We start from the raw sequence: 24457 nt of genomic DNA on the forward strand, positions 1-24457 counted from the left end.
GCTTTGGTTCTATTTTTATATGTCATAGCATATGGAAGTTGAATCTTTTTCTAGCTTCTTCTCATGATTATGTGTCTGTGTAATATCACTGAGCAGGTGAATGGATATAATCTCAAAGACAGCTCACATAACTGCAATTCATTCAAATAAAATTATGATTTCATTGCCAGGTGTAATCTTAAGCATTACCTGTACGGCAATACTTTTTAAATAGCAGTGAAAGAAGATTATAAAGGCCTGACTAAGCCTCGGCAATTTATGTGCAGACGTACCAAGTGGACTGTGAAATGTCATATAAGACAGACCACAGTTTCAAAAAGCCTTTGGCAAAATTCTGGACTGGAAGCTGTTGATTAAACTTAGTGATTAGGATTCAAGGTGAAACCTATGGAACAAGTATGAAATTAACTGAAAGTGCACCAAATACTTGCGGGGGACAAGAGAAAGTATTAAGTTATTTCTCCTTGGGACTGTTGAAAAACACCCCACTCCGCAATTACACCCCCTCTACCACCATTGTCTCCCACCCCCTACTTCTTGTTACATTTATGATGGATTCAAAATCTCAACTCAAACTTGCCGCAATTTGTTGGGAGAAGGACGGGGAGATAAATCCAAAAAGTATCTAGGAAGCTGCAAAATGAAGTGTGTTAAATCTGTAAGAGGTGACAACAATAACTGTAAAACAAATGTGTGTGTGTGTATATAGATATATGAACACTCCGCATAAGCGAATATTATATGCTGCTCTGTGAATTGAACCATCGTAACTTGGAGTGGTACAAGGAGGTTCAAAATTCATTCCTCCACATGATCAAAGACTTCAGAACAACAAAGGAAGCAAATATGATATGAATTGTGACATGAATATCTCAGTGAACATCACAATTAAACTCTGCAATGCTTTATTCAGAACACATCTTGAGAATGATACACATATTTTACAAGTAAAACACGTGAGAGCCTTTGAAGCCACAGTGTCACACAGGACAGTGGTGAAAGTCTGATCCACAAGAGTAAAGTGAAAAGGAAACACTAGAGAAATTGAGGTTATTCACATTCAAAAGAAGGCAACCAAGAAGACAGAGCATGGAAAAAGCTGTAGAAGTCTTAAGTACTGTCACTGCTTCAGAGCAACAATAGGAATATGTCAAAATGCAGAAAGACAAACTTAGAATCAAAATTACTTGTTTTCCCAATGTAAAAATAGCAACTCAGGGAATAAAATCCCAACAATGTAATGAAAACCCTAGAACAGCTGGATGCTGTGATAAGGAAGTACTTCTTCTTGTAGATTTATATGTTGACCTTCCCCACATCAATCTGATTTTATTTTGTCCTGACATCTGAAGATGAATGATTTGCCTCTTTAGTGGTGGAATATAACACTGGACATCAATGAAAATACAGAAGTTTTTGTTCAGAATCACAAAATGCATAAAATCACAAGGATACTTCTGCAGAATGATCAAAGGGCCCTTTCAGTATGATTTTAAATTGAACTTTTTCCACCCTTTTCATTGCAATCAGGGTGCCCGATCTGATAAATGTTATTTTTCCCCTCTAAATTAACAACTCTCCTCTGCAGACCATGTGAGGTTGACAGTTATGGTTGTATAGGCTGCACCTGGTGTTCTGTTGTAACTTTGTCAGAAAACCAGAAGAAAAACCATTATGTTCATTCTTTGTCATTTGCACTTTATCAATGCTGAGGACACTCAGCGACACTCAGAGTCCAATATTGATAGAGGGCAAATCACAAAGAACAGATGTCATGCAAATGTTATCTGAGTGCTGCTCCACAGAGACAAATTGAAATCATCTTTTGATCATGCAGCCTGCACTACTGAAGCTTGCCAAAGAAGTTTGTTCTCCACAGACAGGAAATATTCCCAAGCAGCAGCCAGGAAATTCCCATTTCACTTGGAAAGATCCTCTGAGGGAAGGGTTGCGATGGTGTTTCAAGAGGTCTGCTACCCACCTCTTAGGGACACAATCCAGAATGAGAATCAAAGGTCCAGGCTGCATTTTCTATTCTGCTTTTCCATTTTGATGAAAGTACAACACAGAACCTGTTAACTGCAAGATAGATTCTCCTCCTTTAGGGAGAAATGCCATTTTTCTTCAAGAAAAAAGTGTTTCTATAATGTATTTTGGCAAGATGACTATCACAGGGAGGAATTAGGGAGATGGCAGGGACCAAGAACATTTCCATTTATATTCATAACATTCTAAAATATTGTTTTGTTTCCAATCTTACAGGACTCTTTATTTTACATCATTAGAAGCCATTGCTTTCCCCTTAGTAAGAACACCCACCTCTTGCCATCTGTCACAGGAACTTTCATACATTCATTTGTCAGATCCAATGTCAATTATTCTGTTGCATTTTGGCAAACCTCCTCCTCTCCACCTTCCCTAAATTTCAGCTCAACCATAGCGTCATAGTTTACTGAAGATGAAATCTAATTCACTTGTTAACTTGCCTTCACTAATATCCAATGGTCAGCATCTTTGTGTTAAATGTTCTCTAGGGTCTTACCTCTCCACATCTTTGAACAGGTTCAATGCCTGAACTCCCAGCCCAAGTGCTCTGACTTTAGTCATATGTTGTATACCTTCCCTTTATCTTGCCATAAGTGGAAGTGCCTCCAGTCTGGGGTCCATGTTGTGGACGGACCTCTCTAAGCCCCTCAACTTGTATCTTCACCTTCAAGACTCACCTTAAAATGTGCCTACTTTGAACAGGTTTCTGATCACCTTTAAACTTTTCATAATTACTTCACTTGAAGCAACATCCTGTAAATATGAGCTTCAAGAACAAGTTACTTGAAAAAAATAAGGTTCCAATGAAAAGGGAAGAGATACCTTGGCTGAGATGTCGGAAGGTCATTCAATTGCTTGGTTTCACAAATGATCTCTCAGGTTTTGTAAACAATTCAAAAACACAAGTGCAGTAAGGCTAAACTGGAATACAAGACCATATGTAATAAAAAGTTATCATGCATCAAACCGACATTTTCAAAAGCAACAGCACCATCATAGAGTTGCAACAATTTATTTAACCATACGAGTACAACTTTCAAAGAAATAGCATTCTGTGAAGTTTCTTTTTGATCTCCAATGAAATCAAATCCAGGCATTGATCCAACTTTATAAACTGGATCATGCAAACTACTTTTCACAGAAAGCAGTCCAAAGGCCTCCAAAGGCCTAGAGCCGTGATATTCCGCAAAATGTTTGATCATCTAAGTCTGAACTGATGAGGCTACTTCCTATTCTTAACTTAACGTCCAATTCTTGATTCCTTTTACATTCCATATAACTTGAAGTCTCTTATCTATTTCTTCAAGTCTTGTCTATTTGCGATCAATTGTATACAAACTGTTCAATTAAGAATTTCCAGCAAATACAAAGAACTCATGGACTTTGTCACAAAGGTTGAGACTATCTGTTCAGTTGTTTCTGCCACTTCCGCCCTTCATCCAGCTCAATAAGCCAGACTGCATTGGGTCTTCCCTGCGATTTGGCTCCAAACTTGTATCTTTCTCCAGCTCCTATAAAAAATTTGCTCAGCTCAACTTTTCCACAATAGCCATTTCCTTTCCCCTCAATCCAATTTTCATGAAACTTTCAATCATCCATCTTCCTATCTTAGCTCCCATATTAACTGGCAATTGTTATGGTTCTTTAATATTAAAAGCCATTTCTCTGGTGTTTTTCTCCTGGTCAGAAGCTCCATTCTCTCCCCAACAAATCTGAAACAGAGCCACTTTTTACAACCTTGGTTAGATACTTAACCTGGAGAAAGTACTTCAAACCACACTTTCATGGCATTACTGAAATCACCGACCTCTTCCTCCAAAGCATTTGTTCCTACCTCAATGCCTCTTCTGTTCAAGCACTCATCCATGCCTTTCATATCTCTGCACTTGACAATTGCAACACACTCTTGACTTGTCTTCAAGGTCCCAATGTCTGTTAATCTGACGCATCAAAACACTGCTGCCTGTTTCAAGGGCGCAACATTACATTTGTCTCTTACCTCTGTGTCCAGTGACCTATTTTAGCCTCAGGATTAGCAAAGTATGAGTTTTAGCATTCTAATCCTTGGCCTCGGATTCCCCCTATTTCTTCAACTTTCATCAACCCAACAACTGTCAGGTTTCTGGATTTCTCCAATGACCGTCTCCTGATCACCCACAAATTTAATCATCACAACAGTAGTATCCATGCCTTGAGCTACTGTGACTCTGCAACCCGTTTCCTAAATCTCCCTGCATATCTCTTTCATCATTTTTTTGATTATCTATCATCAGCACCTTATGTGGCAATGTGTCAAATTTTGTTTAATATCGTTCCACTAAAGATGCTACATAAATTCATGTTGCTCATAGTGGTATTATTTGAAAGTAACAGCAAGTATAAAAGTCAAGTGTGCAGTAAGAAGGATGTCAGAGATGAATGGATTTTTATAAAACAGCAAAAGAGGTTTCATAGTATTCAAAACTTACTGGAGACAGTATATTTTATCAAACTCAGGCAAATATTAAAATAAGAGAATTACTCCTGACATCTGATGAATTTTTGTTCTGTAGAATGGTCCACTTGGCATTATTAACTGAAAGCATGAAATGTGCTCAACTCAAATGATTCCTTAGAGAGGAATATGGATTGGGTCTGGTTCTGTTGTATTATTCACAACAGCAACAAGTTCAGCTTTTATTATACACTTCATTCCTGGATGCATCATATACTGTTGGTAAAATATAGGAGTAGATGATTACCAATGAACTACAGCAACTGTGTACAAAAGGAATACTTTTTATGCATCAGTATTGAAAAGGTGTTACTAAAGACATATATTCAGTCAATAATCAAGCTGATGTTCATCAGTTAATTGGATACCAGAAAAATAACATGGCAAGTCAATTAAAACCCAATCCAAATGGTAAACCTTTGATTTAAAATTTCAATTGAGGTAAATAGTTTTATTTTTACTGACTTATTTTTTTAAGTATTATATAGTACAAATTCATCTATGCTTTCTGAGTTGTGGGAAGGTCAGGTGAATTTCAGAGAACATCAGTCTCAATAAGTACAAAAAATGTTCAATTATTCCTTTCAAAGTGGATTGTGTTCAAATGTATTCAGATGACTATCAGAAGATATGACTTAATTTCAAAAGACAATTATTTTGGAAACGTTATTTACTTACCATATTGATGGAGGCTCCGATCCCTCAATTTCCAAATAATCATACTTTTCTTCAAGCTGAAAATCTGTAAAAATGAGTGAGATGGTATCCCCAAGCTCTGCAGCAATTGTCCAGGTACAGTCTGCATTATTGTAATACTCGCCAGGGAAGTTTGGACTGGAAATAATACCGCTGGATCCTTGCAGAGTTCCCCCACAGCCATCTTCAGCTGGTTAGGAAAAGAAAATAATTTGTTAGCTTGAGCTCCGACATATAACAACAAAATATATTCATATAATGCCAATTACATATTGAAGTATATTAAAGGTGTTCTAACAGTATAATAATAATGTAAGAAATAAAACCAGATTGTATAGCCCTTCGGGCTGCTCCATCATTCAGTAAGATCATGGCTGATCAAGAGAAAAGAAGCAAAACTAAGCCAAAGGAGGAGAGAAAGAACTGGAGAAGTTTAGGGAAGGAATATCAGGGCTTGGGATTGAGCAGATACAGCTGCCAGTATTTAGGTAAAGGCTAAGGAGCAATTTGCCCACAATGGTAATAATTTTAGAATGAAGGTAGAGGCAGACTCTGACTGTGTATATTGGAAATCTGAAATAGGAACAGACAATGCTGGAAGCAGCTCAGGCATCTGTGGAAAGAGGAAGAGTTAGCAATGGAGATACAAGAGACTGCATGTCAAGTCCAAGAGTTGGCATGTTCTGATGAAGAATCTTAAAGATTCTTAGGGGCGGCACAGGAGTGTAGCAGCCAGCATAACGCTATTACAACGCCAGCGATCGGGGTTTGATTCCCATCGCTGTCTGTAAGGAGTTTGTGTGTTCTCCCCATGTCTGCATGGGTTTCCTCCAGGTGCTCTGGTTTCCTCCCACATTAGACGTACGGGTAGGTTAACATGGGTTTATAATGAACAGAGTGGACTAGTTGGTCCGGAAGGGCCTGTTACCGTGTTGTATAAATAACATTTTTAAAATAAAGTTTTAAATCAAGGTTTTTTTTAAAAAAAACATGAGCTCTTTCCACAGATGCTACTTGACTTGCTGAGAGTTTCCCACACTTTGTTTATATTTCATGTCTGGCTTTGTGCAGAATCTGGGCCAGCAAAAGGTGCTTCAGCACATGGCATTGTACACCCTGGGAACCTTTGAAATTCGTGTCAACAACAGAAAGCAGCAAAGGCTTGTTGAATCACAGCAACAGCCAAAAAAAGCACTATCTTATAAGTGGTTGATGATCCTGATAAATAGCTCTTTATCTCTAGATGTAAATTGTCCTTCCTGTTATTGAAAATATGTTTGATCATACATGTTTAAAGGATGGTTTTAAGCTGGAGTGCTGATCTCCAAAGCAGAATCAAAGGTCTAATCATTATCACATACTGATTGGTGTCAAGACCTGCCCATGCTTGAAACTTCTCGAAGGATTTAATTTTGCCTGCTCCAATACCGTCACCATCATTATACCTGTACCTCAAGTGGACATATTTAGGCACCATCCTTAGCATGCAAATATTTAACACTACCCATCCAAATGTATAATTTTTAATTGAATAACATTGTTTTATTGCCATCACGTAGTCTTTAACAACTCACGGCATTTAATAATGTCAATTAGCAACTGAAATTTAATTTTGTTATGTATTGCATATCACTTAGTGGAAAGAGTGGAAGATCCATTTTATCAGTGACAAAATAAAACATTTATAAATCTAATTACAAGACAAAATGCAGCAATTGCTATTTGTAGTGATGCAGGAGAAATATGTATTACTGGGTAGTTGTGTTTTTTCCTACAGAAGCACAATCTGACCTTCAGTAGAAAGGATGATCTTCTATTACTGCCAAGACATTCATAGAACTGCAAAAATAATGAGCTATAAACAAAATTCTATGTCCCAAGTGGAACCAATAATAAATCTTTATTATTAAAACACCAAATGAATCACTACATCAGAGTAAGAAATATAGGTGTTCTTCAGGGTCAATGCCTCAGTTCTCAATAGGTGTCATTTTCATCATAAATCATAAAAGAATGGATTCTATAATAGAATTTTGTATTTGCTTTAATTTGCTATGTAACTTAGAAGACCCAGTGCAATGCCGGTTCATTCTTAAATCTTGATCCAATTGATGGGAAATTTATCTCCAAGATATCATGTCTGTATAAAAATAAAGCCACTTGGTAAAAGATTTATTGTTTGACTTTGTTGCATTCATCAGTTGTAATACTTACTTTTTAAAGAGTTCAGTTTAGCTTAATAAAATGAGATTTAGACAAGGTCAACTTTAATCTTTTTTTGTATTTCATGTTTTCAGTGTGTGTGAACACTTTACAATTTCGTTTGTAGTGTTTTTAATTCTACTACACAAGTGAGCACACAATTTTTAAATCAGCTTTTAAAAAATTCAAAGCATTTGATAAAGAGCTTTCTTAAAGTTATAACTATAATAATGAGTTCTGTTTTACTACTGAAACACCACATTGGCTCCAAAAGCCCCACCTCTTCATGAAGGACAAGTTCTAGTTATCTGGCTTCCCTTTTGAGGAACTACACTTTTGATAGGATGTCATGGCCTCGGAAAGGATAAAAGGAACAAATACTTATTCTTGTACTATATTGCACATCTCTCTCAGAATTTCCCAAAGCACTAAGTAATTTTGTAATATAGTCATTGTTTAATGTAGGAAATGCAGCAGCCATTTTGTGCACAGCAATCTCTCTCAAACAGAAGCTGTTGTTTTTGAAATGTGGAAAGAAGGAAGAATGTTGGTCAGGACATTAAAGATGTTCACTCTACTGTTGTTTGTCTGTCCTGCAGCCTCACCTAATTTGCTCCCATCCAAAACAATATTACTTCCAATTTCAGTCTATCTAACACTCCTCTTTTTTTATGTGCTTTACTCCTCTTTTCTGCTGCCACATACTGGTGCCTATCTCCTTGCCAATTAAGTTCAAATTCTCCCCCAATGCACTAATTATCCTCTTTGCAAGGACAATAAGTACATTTTATTTTAGTCACTAGGCAACTTTTTTGGCATCAAACATGTATCTAAGATATGGTGAGTAAGAATTTTCTAAGGAAATAATTTCTTACTATTTCTTATTCCCACAAGTGATGGGAACACTCCATTTATAAAATCTATTTTGTGTTTGAAATAATGGAATTATTTCATTCTTAATTGGAGGAGGGATAACTCCAGTGGATTAAGCAGAGATCCAGCCAGAGCAAAGTGGAAGCAAAGATTGGTAGGTAAAAATGCAATGAAAAATGGGTGTTCTTTGAAGAAGAGCTGTTTCAGGTACAGGTGAGGTTCATTTGCTCCCCTCACTGAATTCATTTATATGGATTGTGAACAGCAAAGGCAGCAGCTTGCTATTAACCGCCTCCAACCTGATAATGACCCATTTATCGTGACTCTCTGCTTGATGTCCTTTGAGTAATCCTCATTGTACGCCTAATTATTACCCTCATTGAAAGTTGCACTAATTTTGTTAAATAATCTTTTGCGAGGACCTTACTAAAGGCCCTGTGAATATCTAAATGTACCTTATTTACTGGTTTCTCCATATCTATTCCGTGAGTTACAACCTCAAACTGGATTTGATAAATATTTTCATTTCATAAATCCATGTCAATTCTGCCCAATCCCATCATTTTTATTTCCAAGTGCCTTGCTATCAGTTACTGAACAAAAAATGTTAGTCTAACATGTCTGCAGGTCCCCATCTTCCCTCACACTCCGTTTTTAAATAGTCGGTTTATGCTTACTGACTTCAAGCCCTAGGAACCGATCTACGTACAAATATAAGTTGTAAGAAGGTATAAGCCATACAGACCCTCACACCACCTCCATCATTCAGTAAGACCATTGCTTTTGTTTTAACCTCAGCACTGCTAGATTTTATGAAATTTTGGAAGACAATTATGTGCAATTTATGTGAATTTAAACCGATGTTAACTTATGTTTGCCATGTTTGTAATATACTGTGCTGCTGCAAAAGGCTAACTTTTCTGGCATTTATACCCTGGGTATATATGCCTATGACAATTAACTTCAACTTGGACAACAATCAGTGCATCCACTATCCCCACTGCCACCTTTCAAAACCTTGGGATGCAGATCATCAGGTTGAGATTTATTGGCTTTCAGTTCCACTAATTTGTCCAATACTATTTTTTCACCACTGCTAATTTCTTTATGCTCTTTGTTCACCACGATTCCCGTTTGTGTCTATTACTTGTGTCTATATACGATCGCGTCTCTTTTTTCGTGACTTCTTCTGTGAACACAGACAAAAAATGAGTCGTTTTATTTCCTTGCCATTTCCTTATTCCCTGGTAGAATGACTTCCATTTCAATTTGAAAGGGACCCACACTAACTTTTGCTATGTTTTTTTCCCTTTTTACATACAGTATCATTAGCAGCTTTCATGTTCTGTATTCATGCTTCTCACTAGATTACTCTTATATTCTACTTTTTCTTATCATTGTTTTTATCCTCCTTTGGTGAATTATGAAATCTTCCTCAACCTTAGACTTGCTCCTGTCTTTGACAATATTATAAGATTTTTGCTTTCATCTGTACTCTCTTTAATTTCTTCTGTTAACCATGCACTTGGACCACTGTTGGGGTGTTGTATTCATTCTTTAAATGTCATCTATTGCTTGTCTACTGTCAAATGACTCATGTAGTTTCCCAATCCACCACTGCCAACACACACCTTTTGAATGGTCATGGCTTGTTAAGCCTTCTCACAGAGCACATGCTGGTTATTCTGACAATGACAGTTACTTAACGTGGATGGAAGTGAAATATATGAATTCATGCACGACTATTGCATGGACTGTAGATGGGTTAAGGTGGAAATGTGCATGTCATGGTTTACCAAAGAGCTCCTTTCTGACAATGACCCTTATTTTCAAACTACTTTGTTTGCAAACTTTATGAAACAGAATGGAATCAAACATACTCATATTCTTTAATATCATCCATCCATCAGAGAAGTAGCTGAGAGGTCAGTCAGTGTAGTTAATGACATGAAAGGACACAGTTTCAAGTAATATGTGCTTGTTTGTGGTCTTTGCTCGCCCTGCAAGTTCAGCTCACAAAAATGGGAGATAGAAGCCACAGTGGAGGTTTGTGGAAACAAGAGATCCTTGGTTGGCTGATAAAAAATTGCCAAGTATACATTCAGATGCTGGAGTTGAACAAATCTGGATGGCAGGTCACATGATGGTCAAGTTGTGTCCAAGTTTGATCTAATGGGGGCTTCAGGAAGTGAAGGACTAAATCCAAACAATTGTGACAGAAAAACTTTGAATACAAATCTAGAACCAAACAAAACAAAAGTTGACTCAACACCAAAACCTGAAAGATCTCCAGGACTCTGAAAATAGACCGATAATCTAGATTATAGTTGTTGTTTACTAAATATTATGCAAGTTACTTGAATCTCACTTGTACATTTAAAAAAGGAAACAGAATATGCAAGAGCAGCACGGTAGTGTAGCAGTTAGTGTAACACTATTAGAGCGCCAGTGACCTGGGTTCGATTCCCACTGCTGTCTGTAAGGAGTTTGTATGTTCTCTCCATGCCTGCGTGGGTTTCCTCCGGGTGCTCCAGTTTCCTCCCAGGTTCCAAAGACGTACAGGTTAGGAGCTGTGGGCATGCAATATTGGTGCCAGAAGCAATGACAACACTTGCGGGCTGCCGCCAACACATTCTCAGTAACGCAAAAAGATGCATTTCACTGTGTGTTTCGATGTACATGTGACTAAAAAATAACCTTATCTTAGAATATTGTTAAGCTTTTACTAGCTGTTTCTCTTGTGTTCTCTTCCCATTCATGGGTACTTATTTTCTGATCCCACTGGACAGTATAATCATGATGTGTTCCTGCTTCACAGCAACGTGACAATGTCACATTTAGTTTGGCATGTTCCGTCTTCCAGCTTAAAACTGTGCTACCTTCCAAACGAATCATCACCTCTTTGATGGGAGTCGGTGCTGAGACCATTACTTTATTTTGGATTTATAATAATGACTTAGGTTTGAGTGTTCAGGTAATATTTCAAAATTTGTAGGTAACACAAAACTTGGAGATGTGGTAGACAGTGATGCAGATGGAAGATTGAAGGGGACATATCTTGGCTGGCAGGATGTTCAGATAATTGGCAGATGAAATTTAACAGAGCTAATTATAAACAATACATTTTGATAGAAAGAATAAGGGCAGAAAGAACAGAATAAATGGTACAGCTCTAAAATGTGTGCAGGAACAGACAGACCTAAGTGAATGTCTCATAAACTTTCAAAGGTTTCAGGACTTGTCAGGGGAGCTGTCATTGAAGCATTTCATCGAGTACAAAAGGAGGGAGAATATGTTGAAATCGTGGTTCGGCTACATCTGAAGCACTGCATCTAATTTGGTCACTGATGTTTGGGGATGTGAAGGTCCTCGGTAGGGTGCTCCTGGAATATTTCCAGAAATTCAGCTTCAAGGTTAGACCAGAGGTGCAGGGGTATCCTCCCTGGTGTAAAGAATATTGAGAGGAGATTTCACAGAGATGTACAAGACCACAATAGATTTAAATAGTATATATAGAGGGAATCTGTTCCCATTGGAATATCTTTCAAGGACCAGGATTAAAGCAATGGGCCAAAGATAAGACCTCTTTATATATAAATATATGATTTAGAATCACGGATTAGCCACTCAGCCCTCAAACCTGCTCCAATAGCTCATGGTTGACTTGATTGAAACCTCAACCTTGCATTTCTGATTACCCACAGTAACCTTTCACCCTTTATGAATTATGCAGAGATTAGTTCTGAAATGGAATCACTACCTTCAATCATTTAAGTCAATCAGGGTATTCAAAAGGAGGATCAGAAGAATCAGTTGTCACTTGGGGGAAAGTTATGTGTAAAACTGCAGGGAACATGTGGGGGAATGGTACTGACTGGATTGCTCTGTGGAGGGGGAGAGACTTTATTAACTTGATGGGCCCAATAGCCTTCATCTGTACATTAATGTTTCTAAGATTCAGCTTCCTTTTAAATCCATCACTCTTTATGTCAACTTGTGTTATTTTCCATAAGTCAATGCCTTTCAGATGATTGCCTCCAATTTTCTATTTGTAAAGCAACGAGCAGATCAAGTTCCCCTGGGAGGTCTGCGGTCACACCTTTTGTGGTTGCATGGTTCCCAACGTCCTAGAAGTTATGAAGCTGTGGCAATCCACGAGGCAGAGTAACCTGCAAGTGGCAACTAAACCTCAGGTAGCACAAACCGGGGTTCCACACTGAGGAAATTCTGACAGCACTGCAATTCTAAACATTTCTGATCATCAGGGACATTTAGAAACATTTTAAAAACATGTAAACAGATAATTAATTTCAATTGGAACAATGAACTCAACGAAAAAATTCACTGAAACATTAATAATGATTAAAATACAGTTAAGAGAAAACAAACACTCAGCCTCACTTATCTATTCCACACAGATCAAATGAATGTGGTTGCATTTAATTTGTCATGTTAAGTTTGAGGAACTGAATACCTACTGTAGAACCTAGGGACATAGTGCTGAGCCCAAGGACACAGAAAGAGGACAGATATACCCACACTGGATCTCCAGTGCATTCCATAATTCTGCACTGCAATGCACTGATGTGGTAGGAAGGAGCATGCAGATATGGAAATAGCTAGCGCATCTTCACTGAACCACAGGCCAGCCAGCAGTGTGAACCCCTCCAATGAAATATCACAGTGAACACTCATCAGCAAGTAGGAACTAGGACTATAAATCTGTAATCACATAGTTTGGAAAAATAAAGCTAGTCCACAAAACAAAACGAACCAATCAGATTATCGAAAATTATTCCCTCTCTCAATGTTTATGCCTATTTGGTTAACCAACTTCATAAAGGAATGATGTTGGGGAGTAAAGATTGTAGGATAAAATGTACACCGCGATATCTTTTACAATAAATAATTAAACATTGCTTCCAAATTATTTTCAAGAATTTCAATCTATACATGAACATTTTACCCCAACTTCTTTGAAAAAGCAAGACATTTGGTTTGATATTCTCCCTGGTTACTTTAATTCTGTCAGCTGAGGGGAATTGACTAAATCTATGGCTATAATTGCTAGCATGTTGCAATCAAAACTTAAGTCTTATGAGGAATCTCCCAGCGGGTACCATGAAGATCTATTAGTTAATCTCTGTAAACAATTTGAAGCATGTTTTCCCCAGCCTATAAAAGTAATTATGTTTGCTTGTTTCAAAGCAATTTCATATAAAGTTAGAGCATAAACTTTAGAATTTTTTTAAAGGTGAATTTTCAGAAATGAGGTTGAACTTCATCTTTGGTCACTGGTGCTAAAAAGAAGATATGTGGTGGAACTTCAAATTCAGTTCCATCGATTGCAATGGACACCACTATTACAATAACACACACAAAAAGTGCTGGAGGAACTCAGCAGGTCAGGCAGCATCTATAGAGAGAAATAAACAGTCGATGTTTTGGGTCGCGACCCTTCATCAGGACCTGTCCTGTCCAGAGTCCTGATGAAGGGTCTCGACCCGAAATGTCGACTCTCTATTTCTCTCCATGGATGCTGCCTGACCTGCTGAGTTCCTCCAGCACTTTTTGAGTGTGTTGCTCTGGATTCCAGCATCTGCAGAATCTCTTGTGTCAACTATTACATAGGCCCTATTACAATACAGGCCCTTCGGCCCACAATGTTGTGTCGACCTTTAAACCTCGCCTAAGACTATCTAACCCCTTCCTCCCACATATCCCTCTATTTTAAATTCCTCCATATGCTTATCTAGTAATCTCTTGAAATTGAGCAATGTACCTGCCTCCACCATCGCCCCAGGCAGTGCATTCCATGCTCCAACCATCCTCTGGGTAAAAAAACCTTCCTCTGATATCTCCCTTGAACTTCCCACCCATTACTTTAAAGCCATGCCCTCTTGTATTGAGCATTGGTGCCCTGGGAAAGAGGCGCTGGCTGTCCACTCTATCTATTCCTCTTAATATTTTGTACACCTCTATCATGTCTCCTCTCATCTTTCTTCTTTCCAAAGAGTAAAGCCCTAGCTCCCTTGGTCTCTCCTCATAATCCATACTCTCTAAACCAGGCAGCATCCCAGTAAATCTCCTCTGCACCCTTTCCAACACTTCCACATCCTTCCTATAATGAGGTGACCAGAACTGCTCACAGTACTCTAGGTGTGGTCTAACCAGAGTTTTATAGAGCTGCATAATAATTTGTGTTTAATGCTTGCAGCAGAGTACGGATAAGTGGCTCAGAACTTGCTGAGTGGGACTCATTACCCATGCCCACTGCTGAGATGCAGAATGGTGCTGCACTATCCACAAAAAGAAACTAGCTGGATGAAAGTCTCCAGGTTCTGACTGGCAAGGCCCTGCACCTCTTAATTGAGTCAATAGAGCAGGTAAGAACAAGCCGCCATCCACAAAACTGCTCAGGAGACCTCTGACAGACGACAAAGCCAGGATACCTGAGTTGCATTCTATCCAATCTCTGATGCTTTATTCAATGTTGAATGTCCCTGACAATCAGAAAGGTTCAAAACCTACTAAAAATTGAAAAAAACACAATTCAAAAAATTTCAAATTACTATAAATAAAACAAAATCTAAAATAAATTATTAAAAACATTGCAGTAAGTACTTCATGAAAATTAACTCATCTTGTTCTTATCTTTCTTCCTTGTAGCCATAAGAATTTCATTCAATGAATGGATGCATGGATCCTGTGCTGGATTTGGCCTCACCCAAGGCCCATATACAGACTTCCTACCTTAAATGCTGGAGAATTCAAGCAAATTCATTCTCCAACACTGGACTCTGCATGGTCCAGTGGCAGGGCACAGTGAATGAAATCCTGCAAGAAATTTGTCACCAAGTTTGGGACTTCTACATTTGGATATTTATTTATCTAGCATTTCTCTGCAGAACTTCAGGCATTTAACCAGCTCATCAGTACCTAAATCATGAAATTCCTCCTTAAGTCGCAAATATAAAATAAATAACAAGAAAAACCCTACCTGAATTGATGGAAGGCATATATTTGCAAGCTACTTACTGGTATTTTACTGATTTGAGCAGTTTATAAACTTTAAAAGAACACCAGTGTTCAACAGATTTGAGAAAAATACCTCTTGATCCACAAAACGTTTTTGGCTCAATTTTCAAATACAGTCCACCATCTTCTATCTGGCTCTCTGAAAGTAAACTGTACTAAATAAATGAGCATCTTAATGTTCATATTATGTATCAATTTTATGGGGGAAAAATCCCTGTACTTTAAGGGCCAAGAATTTTCATTTTAGAACGTCATCGTATCTCAGTAAGATTTGGCTAACTGCACCTACATTCACAAGGCCAGATGGCTGGAGAGTGGAGACAGTTTGTGGCTAATTATAAACAGGTCCTTTATGCCTGAGTTTTTGGAAATGCTAATTGTCAGAAACCATCCAGTTAAACAAACACCATTAAAAGAGCACTTGAGCATTCTAACAAAGAATTAGACTGTGGGAACCCTGATGTGTGTCTGAAGGACTTTTTTGTTTACATATGACCATTAGAAATGTGCAATTTATTTGCAATTCTCTTCCCAGCTGAAAGCCCATTGTAAATCTAACCCCAATGCAATGACCATCTGGAGTGTAATTCAAAATTGTGATGTTGTAACATACAAAGATTGTATCAAAGAACAGCAACAGCGAACAGGAGAAGAGGAGAGCACCTTTGTTCTGCTTGCTCATACCAAGAGGAGGGGGAGGTGGGAGTGCAAAATCTTCTGTCAGAGTAAAGGGAAAGTGGCAAGTAGAGATGAGAATGGCTGGTGTGTTCTTACCATAGAAATAAGACCTTTCAGCCACAAGGGGACTTGTGGTCAGAAAAAGTAATGTGGTCAGTCACCAACAACATCAGCAGGTGAACCACTGAAATAGAGGCTGCAGTAGGGGAAGAGTGATGTGGCTGTGCCTCATCAGGCAATCAACAGATTGACCCCCCCCCCCCCCTCAAGATGATTGCAATGTAAATAAGAAGTTCCAGTGTACTTGCACACCCCTGGAGTCTTCTGTGTTCACCTGCCAGCACAGAGCTAGGCATGCAAAACTTTCAGACATGAATTGCTTAGAAACTCAAGTGGATCAACTACATTCCTGGAAAAATCTAAATGCTGCATTCTTTTCTTTTCAGCTATGTTTGATACTTAATGCTACAAAGTAGGATACTGCACTAAGACACTGCCGAGATTACCCTGGGTCTCCAAATGAGTTTGTAAGCATAAACACCCTTAAACTACATAAAAGAAAAGAGGAAATGACACAATAAGTGGCTTATGCCTATGTCACCTCATATTTTCTGGATGAGCACTCTGTCATTATACTCTCCAATTAAAGGGCATTTATCATAATTTTGCCCCAACCCCTGACTAAAACTATTGGCTAATAATATATATTAGTAATAAAGACACCAGCACTTGCTCACTCATAAGCATTTAAATTCTTAAGCTATTGTCGGCAATAACCTTTTCCACAGGGTGAACAATGACAGTCTTTGTACTTGGGACCATTCAGAAAGTATTGACTTCTTGTGAACCTCAAGTAATTACAGACTATTCACATAGCAAGAAGCAATTATAAAGTTAAATCTTGATCCATCAGGAGTAGCGATATATTTAATGACATAATAAGTCATAATTACTGCTGAACAACCTCTCAGGTCCTGAAAAACTAATTTCTCAATCTGGAGTCTCATCCCCTCAGAAAAACATTGGACCATGAAAGATTTTCTTTATGAAATGTAAGTTATTGTTTAATAATGTACCCTCAACCTATGTGATACCCCATTTTTTGTCTTCTTTTATGCACAATAATTTAAATGTCATTTGTTTCTCTGCCATTCTTTCCTTTCTGGTAACTAGGGCATTCTTCAAGCTGATTGGGCCATCCGCCAGCCTGCAGTTTGTCCTGTTCGAAGGCACTCCGAATCTTGAGCAAGTGGAAAATTTAAAGTAATGCATTCGACAGGAAGGCAACACCAGTAAAAGTGTTATGAGCCAGGAAAAGTTTGCGAGCCTCCTTTTGAGCTAGATGGAGCACGCTAGTCCTTTGCCAGAGACAGCAAAATCCCAATGACTGTTGCTATTTTGATGCATTTAAAACAGGATTAAGCCTGTTTTATTTAAACTTCAGTAATAATGAGGTTACAGTCAATCTTACAGCTCAAATACAATACAAATCAACAATGAAAGTAAGACCTAATAATGTAAAATCCAGCAATGGCAAGGTTCAATATTCTATCTTTTGTCTGCAACTAAAAAGTGAAGCAGCTTGACCATCCTACTCTTTAATGAGTAGGGAGTGAAACTTAACTTAAGATCACAGCTGGAAGATCAGGTTGCACAATAGTCTAACTTAGTGCTGGCAATGAAAATACTAATTGGGGAAATCTGGGCTGTGATTTTGCAGTTCAATAAACGGTGAAAAGAAACAAAGTCACTAAAATGCTTTTTTATGTTAAGTGTTACCAATAAAAATCTGAAAGGGGAAATTTTTGATCAATGTAGAGTATAATTAAAAAACTGATATGAATTTTACTTTGTTTAAAGTCAATATTATTTAAGATCAGCCAGCATGATGTTGTTCTCAAACCACATGCATTACTGTGAGCAATGTATCAATATGCAAGTAATTCTTCAGAGGTTTATATTAGCATTAGAAAAAGGAATAATTTGTTACTTTATTGAATATATAAGCACCAAAGCATTAATCAGCCATCATGGCATTTTCAAAATATTAGCACTAAAGAATTATAGAAAGCTGCAGTACAGAAGATTATTCAACCTATCATGTCAGACAAAAGGTGGTCAATTTAGGTAATCCCAGTTCCCAGCTCTCTGACTGTCCCCCTGCAGCACAAGTGTTCTAACAGAAGTTTTCTTTAATTATGGCAAGGGATTTTAAATTCACTATCCCTTCAAACCATGAATTTCCTCAACTCCCCTCTAATTATTCCACCAACTAACTTAAATCTATGGCTTTTAGTTATTTACCTCTCTGTTAATGGGAATAGCTCCATCATCTTTCCCCTACATCAAATTCTCCCACTTTAAGTAAACCAAATCCCCCCCCCCACCATGCCTCCTTTTTTCCCTTTCTTAGCCTCTTTCTCTTTTTCCCTCTCCTCCGCTCCCCCCATGGGACACCTGCCTCCATACCTGTGACCCATCCCCTGGTGGATCTGCTCTCCCCTCCTCCCCCACAACTGCCTATCACTATCTCTTACTTGCATCAACCTATCACCACCTTGTGCCCACCCTGCCTCCCCTCTTTTGTCCACCGATCACTACTCTGTTTCTCCCCCCTATGTATTGGGCTTACCCTTTTCCTATCTTCAGTCCTGAGGAAGGGTCCTGACCCAAAACATTGACCGTCTGCTTTTCTCCACAAATGCTACCTGGCCTGCTGAGTTCCTCCAGCATCTTGTTGTTTTTTCATCTAGATTCCAGCATCTGCAGTCCTTTGTTTCTCTTCATGATTTTATACACTTCAATTAAAACTTACCTCAATCTCCTTTGACCCAGAAAAATCAGCCTCACTGGTCTCTCCTTCTAGAAGTTCTACTCAAAGCTAAAAATCAACCTTATAGACCTCTGATGCACCCTCCTTAGTGCTACCACGTTCTTCTGATGTACTCTAGTTGTGGCAGATCAAGCATTGTATGTAGTTCCAGCATGACCTCCCTACTCTTCTTTTGTGCATTGGCATGAACACAAAAATGTCCCATGCTCCTTCTTAACCACTTTTCAAACAGTGCTGCGACACTTAGTATGTGGACATGCACCACAGTTATTTGATCAAAAGCTCTTGCCCTTCTGAAAAAGTTATACATGAGCTGCCTTCCGGTTCTCCTGCATCATAGCAGTAGCCAAAGAGATCAAAAAATAATGGTCAGAGCATTCTCTATTTCCTCCCTTATACAAGCCTGGTGATTTATCCAATACATTTCTAAGTGAGTCAACTTGCACTTGGTTATAAATTTACAATACACCATTATTCCTGGCCTTTGGACATACACATCTTTTATTCATATGCCTAGTTTTATCACAGTCATGGCTTGGTATCAATCTGTTAATCATTTTTAGTAGAACAAACAGGAAACAGTGAACATTGATGTAGCTATCCACAGCCATGATTTATTTTGCTTGGACCATAGTTTGTAAGGGAATTGGATTTTATTCAGTGTTCAAATTGGTAATGTCTCAGAGCCAGGTTTTGGACCAAACTGTTTCAAAGTCTCTTACACCCCAGAAAGTCAAGAGCAGTATTAAATCATTTCACTTTCATGTAATAACTTCAAGTATTATCATATGAATTAGCTGAGCAGCAAAAAAAAATCCTTTCAAGCACCACTAACTGCTCAAGTAAAAACAGTGCCTATTTGGATCTGGTGCTGACTATCTCTTGAAATATCCTGGTAGTGTTCATTAAAATATCAGAGAAAAATTACTAATGGGATTTTCACAGTACATATAAAGTAAGTCAAATATAGTAAAATGACTTAACCAGTGTGGTAGCAGCAAAGGCAAATTAATGCCAATGTTTACATATGATGAAAAGTTATGTGAACATGAAAGTGCAGAATAAAATGGGATAAGCTCTTCAACTGTTTAAAATCAAGGGCAGAAAAAAAATATTTGCCACGAGAAATGTTGCCATTTATTTCTCTAAGTGGAACCGGGAATGGGGTCCTCAGTAAATCTAATGACTTAATTGTCCGTCCTAAAAATTTGGATGCTGTTTTTTATTCATCAAGAAGCATAAAGACTAGGAACACTCAGCAGGTCAAGCAGCATCTGTGGAGAGAGAAACAGACTCAACATTTCAGGTCGATGACCTTTCATTGGGATCTTTCATCTTTCTCAATGAGTGCCTATTCTGTTACTTCCAGCATTTCCGTTTTTATTTCAGATTTCCAGCATTTGCAACCTTTCAATTTTCAAAATAAAGACTTTATCGATCTCCTGCACAGTTGCATAGAAGTTTAGTCACAACAGGCTAAACGGAAAACAGCATTACATGAAAATAATAGACTTTTTATCTGGAGTGAACTGCACAGACATTTCCAGATTGTTTAACGTTCATTCTAAAATTACAGTTCCTAAGCATTGTAACAAAGCTTATGTAGCAATTTCCACATTGGAGATAACATAAGTCCCTGTGTAACACTCCTTTTGGAGCAGTTTTGGAAACAAGTACTCTCGTGTCCTTGTGCAATCAAAGTCAGTAACCTCCTGGACAACTGGGACTGGCAGTCTGGTTAGGCTACTTACCATTGCTTTCTCTTACCTCTGCCCAATCCTTCATGAGCCAGGCATGAGTTCCTTGACTCTTCAAGAGCCTCATTGGAGGCCCCAGTTTCTAACTCAACAACCATTTACCTCAACACTATTCCCAATCTTTGCCCCAATACAGGTCTCCCCTCCTTGGCTTTAATCAGCCTGACTCATTGCAAAAGCCCCAATTCTTCTTTGCCAAGCCTTGGTCCAAGATAACGGAGTGATGTCTCCTTCCACCAACCATTTTGCCATGCTAGAACTTTTGGGTGAGTTTTACTTCCAGCAATTGTGACTGTACACATGGAGACTTGTGTGACTGAAAGATATTTGGGCTCTCTCAATCACCATCTGCTGGGTCAGGCAATTTTTTCATCAAGCCACACAAGTAGCTTTGTGCAAAAATATTTTTTTTTAATGCTCAACAGTAAGCCAGATAAGAGTCTTTGAAATTTCTAAACCACTCAGGAGACAAAGCCATACAGACCTCTTAAAGACCTGAAGACAGTCTTTAAAAAAGAAATGATTAATGGCATGCCTGCTCTCATCACCATCTACGCATTGTTCTGTCAGAGAATAAGAGTTGACCCCCATTCTTTTCCTCATACTCATCAGCTTTTCATAAGTGCCATAAAAAGTGTTAGTCTTTTGTTAATGATACTGTGATTTATCAACTGTACAACTCATTACTCTGTGTTCCTTCTTTAAATGGTTGGAGGACTTGTTGAAGATTTCTCAAGAAGTGACTTGATAAAGACTCCATTGTGCTTGATTAATTTAATAGCTGCAGAGCACCACAGAATGAGTCAAATATTAATGTCCGTGTCATGAAATAAACATATTGATTTCAAAGCTAATTGCCTGTTCTTCATTATGTTGCAATCAATGGATTTTCATTAAGAAATCATTTCTTATACAATGCTAATGTTTAGTACAAGATCTGTAGAAAATTAGCCATAAGTATTTTGTATTGGATCAATGCACACTTTGCATTTCTAATTCAACAAAATAAAATCTGGTACAGATATATACTGTTGAGTTATAACTGAAAAGTTTGAGCTTTATCCTATTAAATCAGAAATGTGTATCTATGTCAATACCTATTTACCTTCCGATGACAATCAAGTCACTTCAGCCACCATAATTATCCCAATCACTCCACAAAATTTTTCACTTAATTTACTGAGAACGAGCATCAGTTTTATACCTCCAAGTAGAACACTGCACTTACAAATAATATTTAAAGAAAGCTGGTTAATAATAGTTGACATTCTGAGATTTGGCAGGTTTATATAATCACCAATCTGTTCAAAATATCTGTTATGTTCCTACAATATTAAATACTAGTATAACGTGAAAAGCATTGACCCAAATACTGATGCCAACATAAGCATAAATGATTATGCCAAAAAATAACAAGTCTTGCATTTACTGCAAGTAAATCTGTCTTTGAAATCAACTTGAGTCTTTCAGCTTTGTCTCTGTCTCATAATTTTAACTCGCTTCATTAATTATGGTATTACAACATCATTCACTTTAATCATTAGCACATCCTGGCACTTCCCATCATTTTACTTTCCAATTAATTCCTAACTTATTTAACTCCACATTCAATGATATTATTTTTAATTATATTATATTTAACTCCACATTCAATGATATTATTATTGTTTGTATCATTTGGACTCTTTTGACATAATGGGGTAGAATTGGCACCATGCTGTGCCCATTTTATGCAGGTGAATTAAACTCAACATTTCTGCACATCTTTCAATGAGACCTGAACTGAAAAAACACTTAGCACCTTTCACTTCATGCTGAAGCACATTACACTTGCAGGAAATGGTACATCTAATTCACACACAGCAACCTCCCTTCAGCAACAGTATGAAGATGATCTGTTTATATAAAGTTTATTACAGAATAAATATTTGTCAGTACACCTGTGTTCTTCCTTAAAATAGTTTCACGATCTTGCACCCATTTTGCAGACCAGTTGAGGCTTTGCTTTCACACTTCATTTGAAAGATGGCACTTTTGACAGTGCAGCACCTGTGTAGAACATCACTACAGAACTTCAACCATGACTCAAAGTCGACATTGCTACTAATTTAGACACTGATAACACTGTAGGTGATTTGGACTTTGGTTCAGACATTCGTGAACCAATGTGAAATGCATTTACATACACTTAATTTTAAGTTATGTGCTTTCAATAAATCATTTTGTTATTCAAATCAAAATCAATGAATTTGGGATTTTCATTTTTAATGCTTACAGATCCACATAACTAATTACTACATTAATAACTATCTTCAATAACCAAGGAATATTGTTTTATAATTTATTCTTTTTTTGGGAATGGGGCATTGCCGGCAAGCCAGGCATTATTTCCCATCTTTAATTGCTCTTGAGAATGCAGTGGTGAACCATGTTCTTAATCTGCTGCAGTCCTTCTGGTGAAGCTACCTGCAAAGTTCTTTTGGGTAGTGAGTTCCAGTATTTAGACCCAGCAATGATGAAGGACTAGTGACATATTTCCAGAGCAGGATGAGGCATGACTGAAAGTGGAGACCTACATGTCACTGTGTATCCATACGCCTCGGTCTGGGAGGCCTTTAGAGAGTAACCATGGTGAGTAATCTCAGGTCATTTTATAGATAATACACACTTCAGCCACTGCACACCAGTGGAGGAGGAAATGAATGTTTGGGGTGGTTGATAGGGTGCCAATCTTCTGGGTTGCTTTGACCTCGATGATTTCAAGGTTTTTGGGAGTTGCTTGAAACTGCACTTATCCAATTACAGAGCATTTCTTCACACTCCTGACTTAGTTCCTTGTACATGCTAGAAAGCTTTGGACTGCGAGCAGGAGACTTACTGTAGAAATCCCAGCCTCTGACCTGTTCTTGTATTTATGTGGTTTGTCCATTGACTAGTCAGTGGTGACTCCCAGGATATTGATGGTGAGGGACAAGAGCATTTAATGTAAAGGACTGGTAGTTAGACACCCTCTTGTTGAAGATAGACGTTGACAGTCAATTTTGTGGCACAAATGTTATTTGTCACTCACCACCCCATGCCTGAATGTTGCTTTGCTCTTGTTGCATGCTTCAATTGCTGAGAAGTTGTGAATGAGATTAGACATTTTGCAATCAACTGTGAATATCCTCACTTCTGAATTTATAAAGGATGGTCATCTATGAAGAAGCTGAAGATGGTTGGGTCTGGAATACTACACAGAAGAACTCCAGCATTGATGTCCTGAAGCTGGGATAATTGCCCCCAACAACCACAACTGTCTTCCTTTGTGAACCATTTGACTCCAACCATTGGAATTTTTCCCACTTGATGCCCAAAAATTACATCTTTCAAGAACCAAACCACATCACAAAAGGTAATGACTACATTAACCTACTAAGATCTGTTGACTATTTCAGTTCCTTTTAATACTGTCTATTTACAATCATCTTAATGCTTGTTGAAGCAGATGGGAATCATACCATGCACTTTATTAGCTAAGGCCAAGAAATAAATATAAACATTACTGGTTGGCTTTGTCTAGTCTTATCCTCAATTATCACATATTACTCTGGAGAATCATCAAATACACTAAGGCTTCTCTGTATTTTTCAAGTAATAAATATTTCATGTGTTAGTTACTGCATGTAACATGGGCTTTCATAAGCCACACAAAGTGGCAATCAAATGGTGCTTGTACTTGCAATGTGAGAGATTGTTAAGCAATAGAAGTCACACACTGTCAATGTACTAAATGCATTGGACACAATGTTTTAAGGATGCTTTAGGACAATAACACTAAAATGAATCAACTTTGAGAAT

At 37.9% G+C, this 24457-nt stretch overlaps 1 protein-coding gene across 1 annotated transcript in view; it reads right to left on the reverse strand.

The window, feature by feature from the left end:
* Nucleotides 1–24457, reverse strand: part of csmd3b (CUB and Sushi multiple domains 3b) — a 1392611-nt gene that overhangs the window by 825758 nt on the left and 542396 nt on the right. Inside the window, 1 exon segment of the mRNA XM_052022622.1 lies at nucleotides 5219–5426. Coding sequence (XP_051878582.1) covers nucleotides 5219–5426 — 208 coding nt within the window.

This window comes from Pristis pectinata, chromosome 9 (assembly GCF_009764475.1).
Source record: "Pristis pectinata isolate sPriPec2 chromosome 9, sPriPec2.1.pri, whole genome shotgun sequence".
NCBI lineage: Eukaryota > Metazoa > Chordata > Chondrichthyes > Rhinopristiformes > Pristidae > Pristis > Pristis pectinata.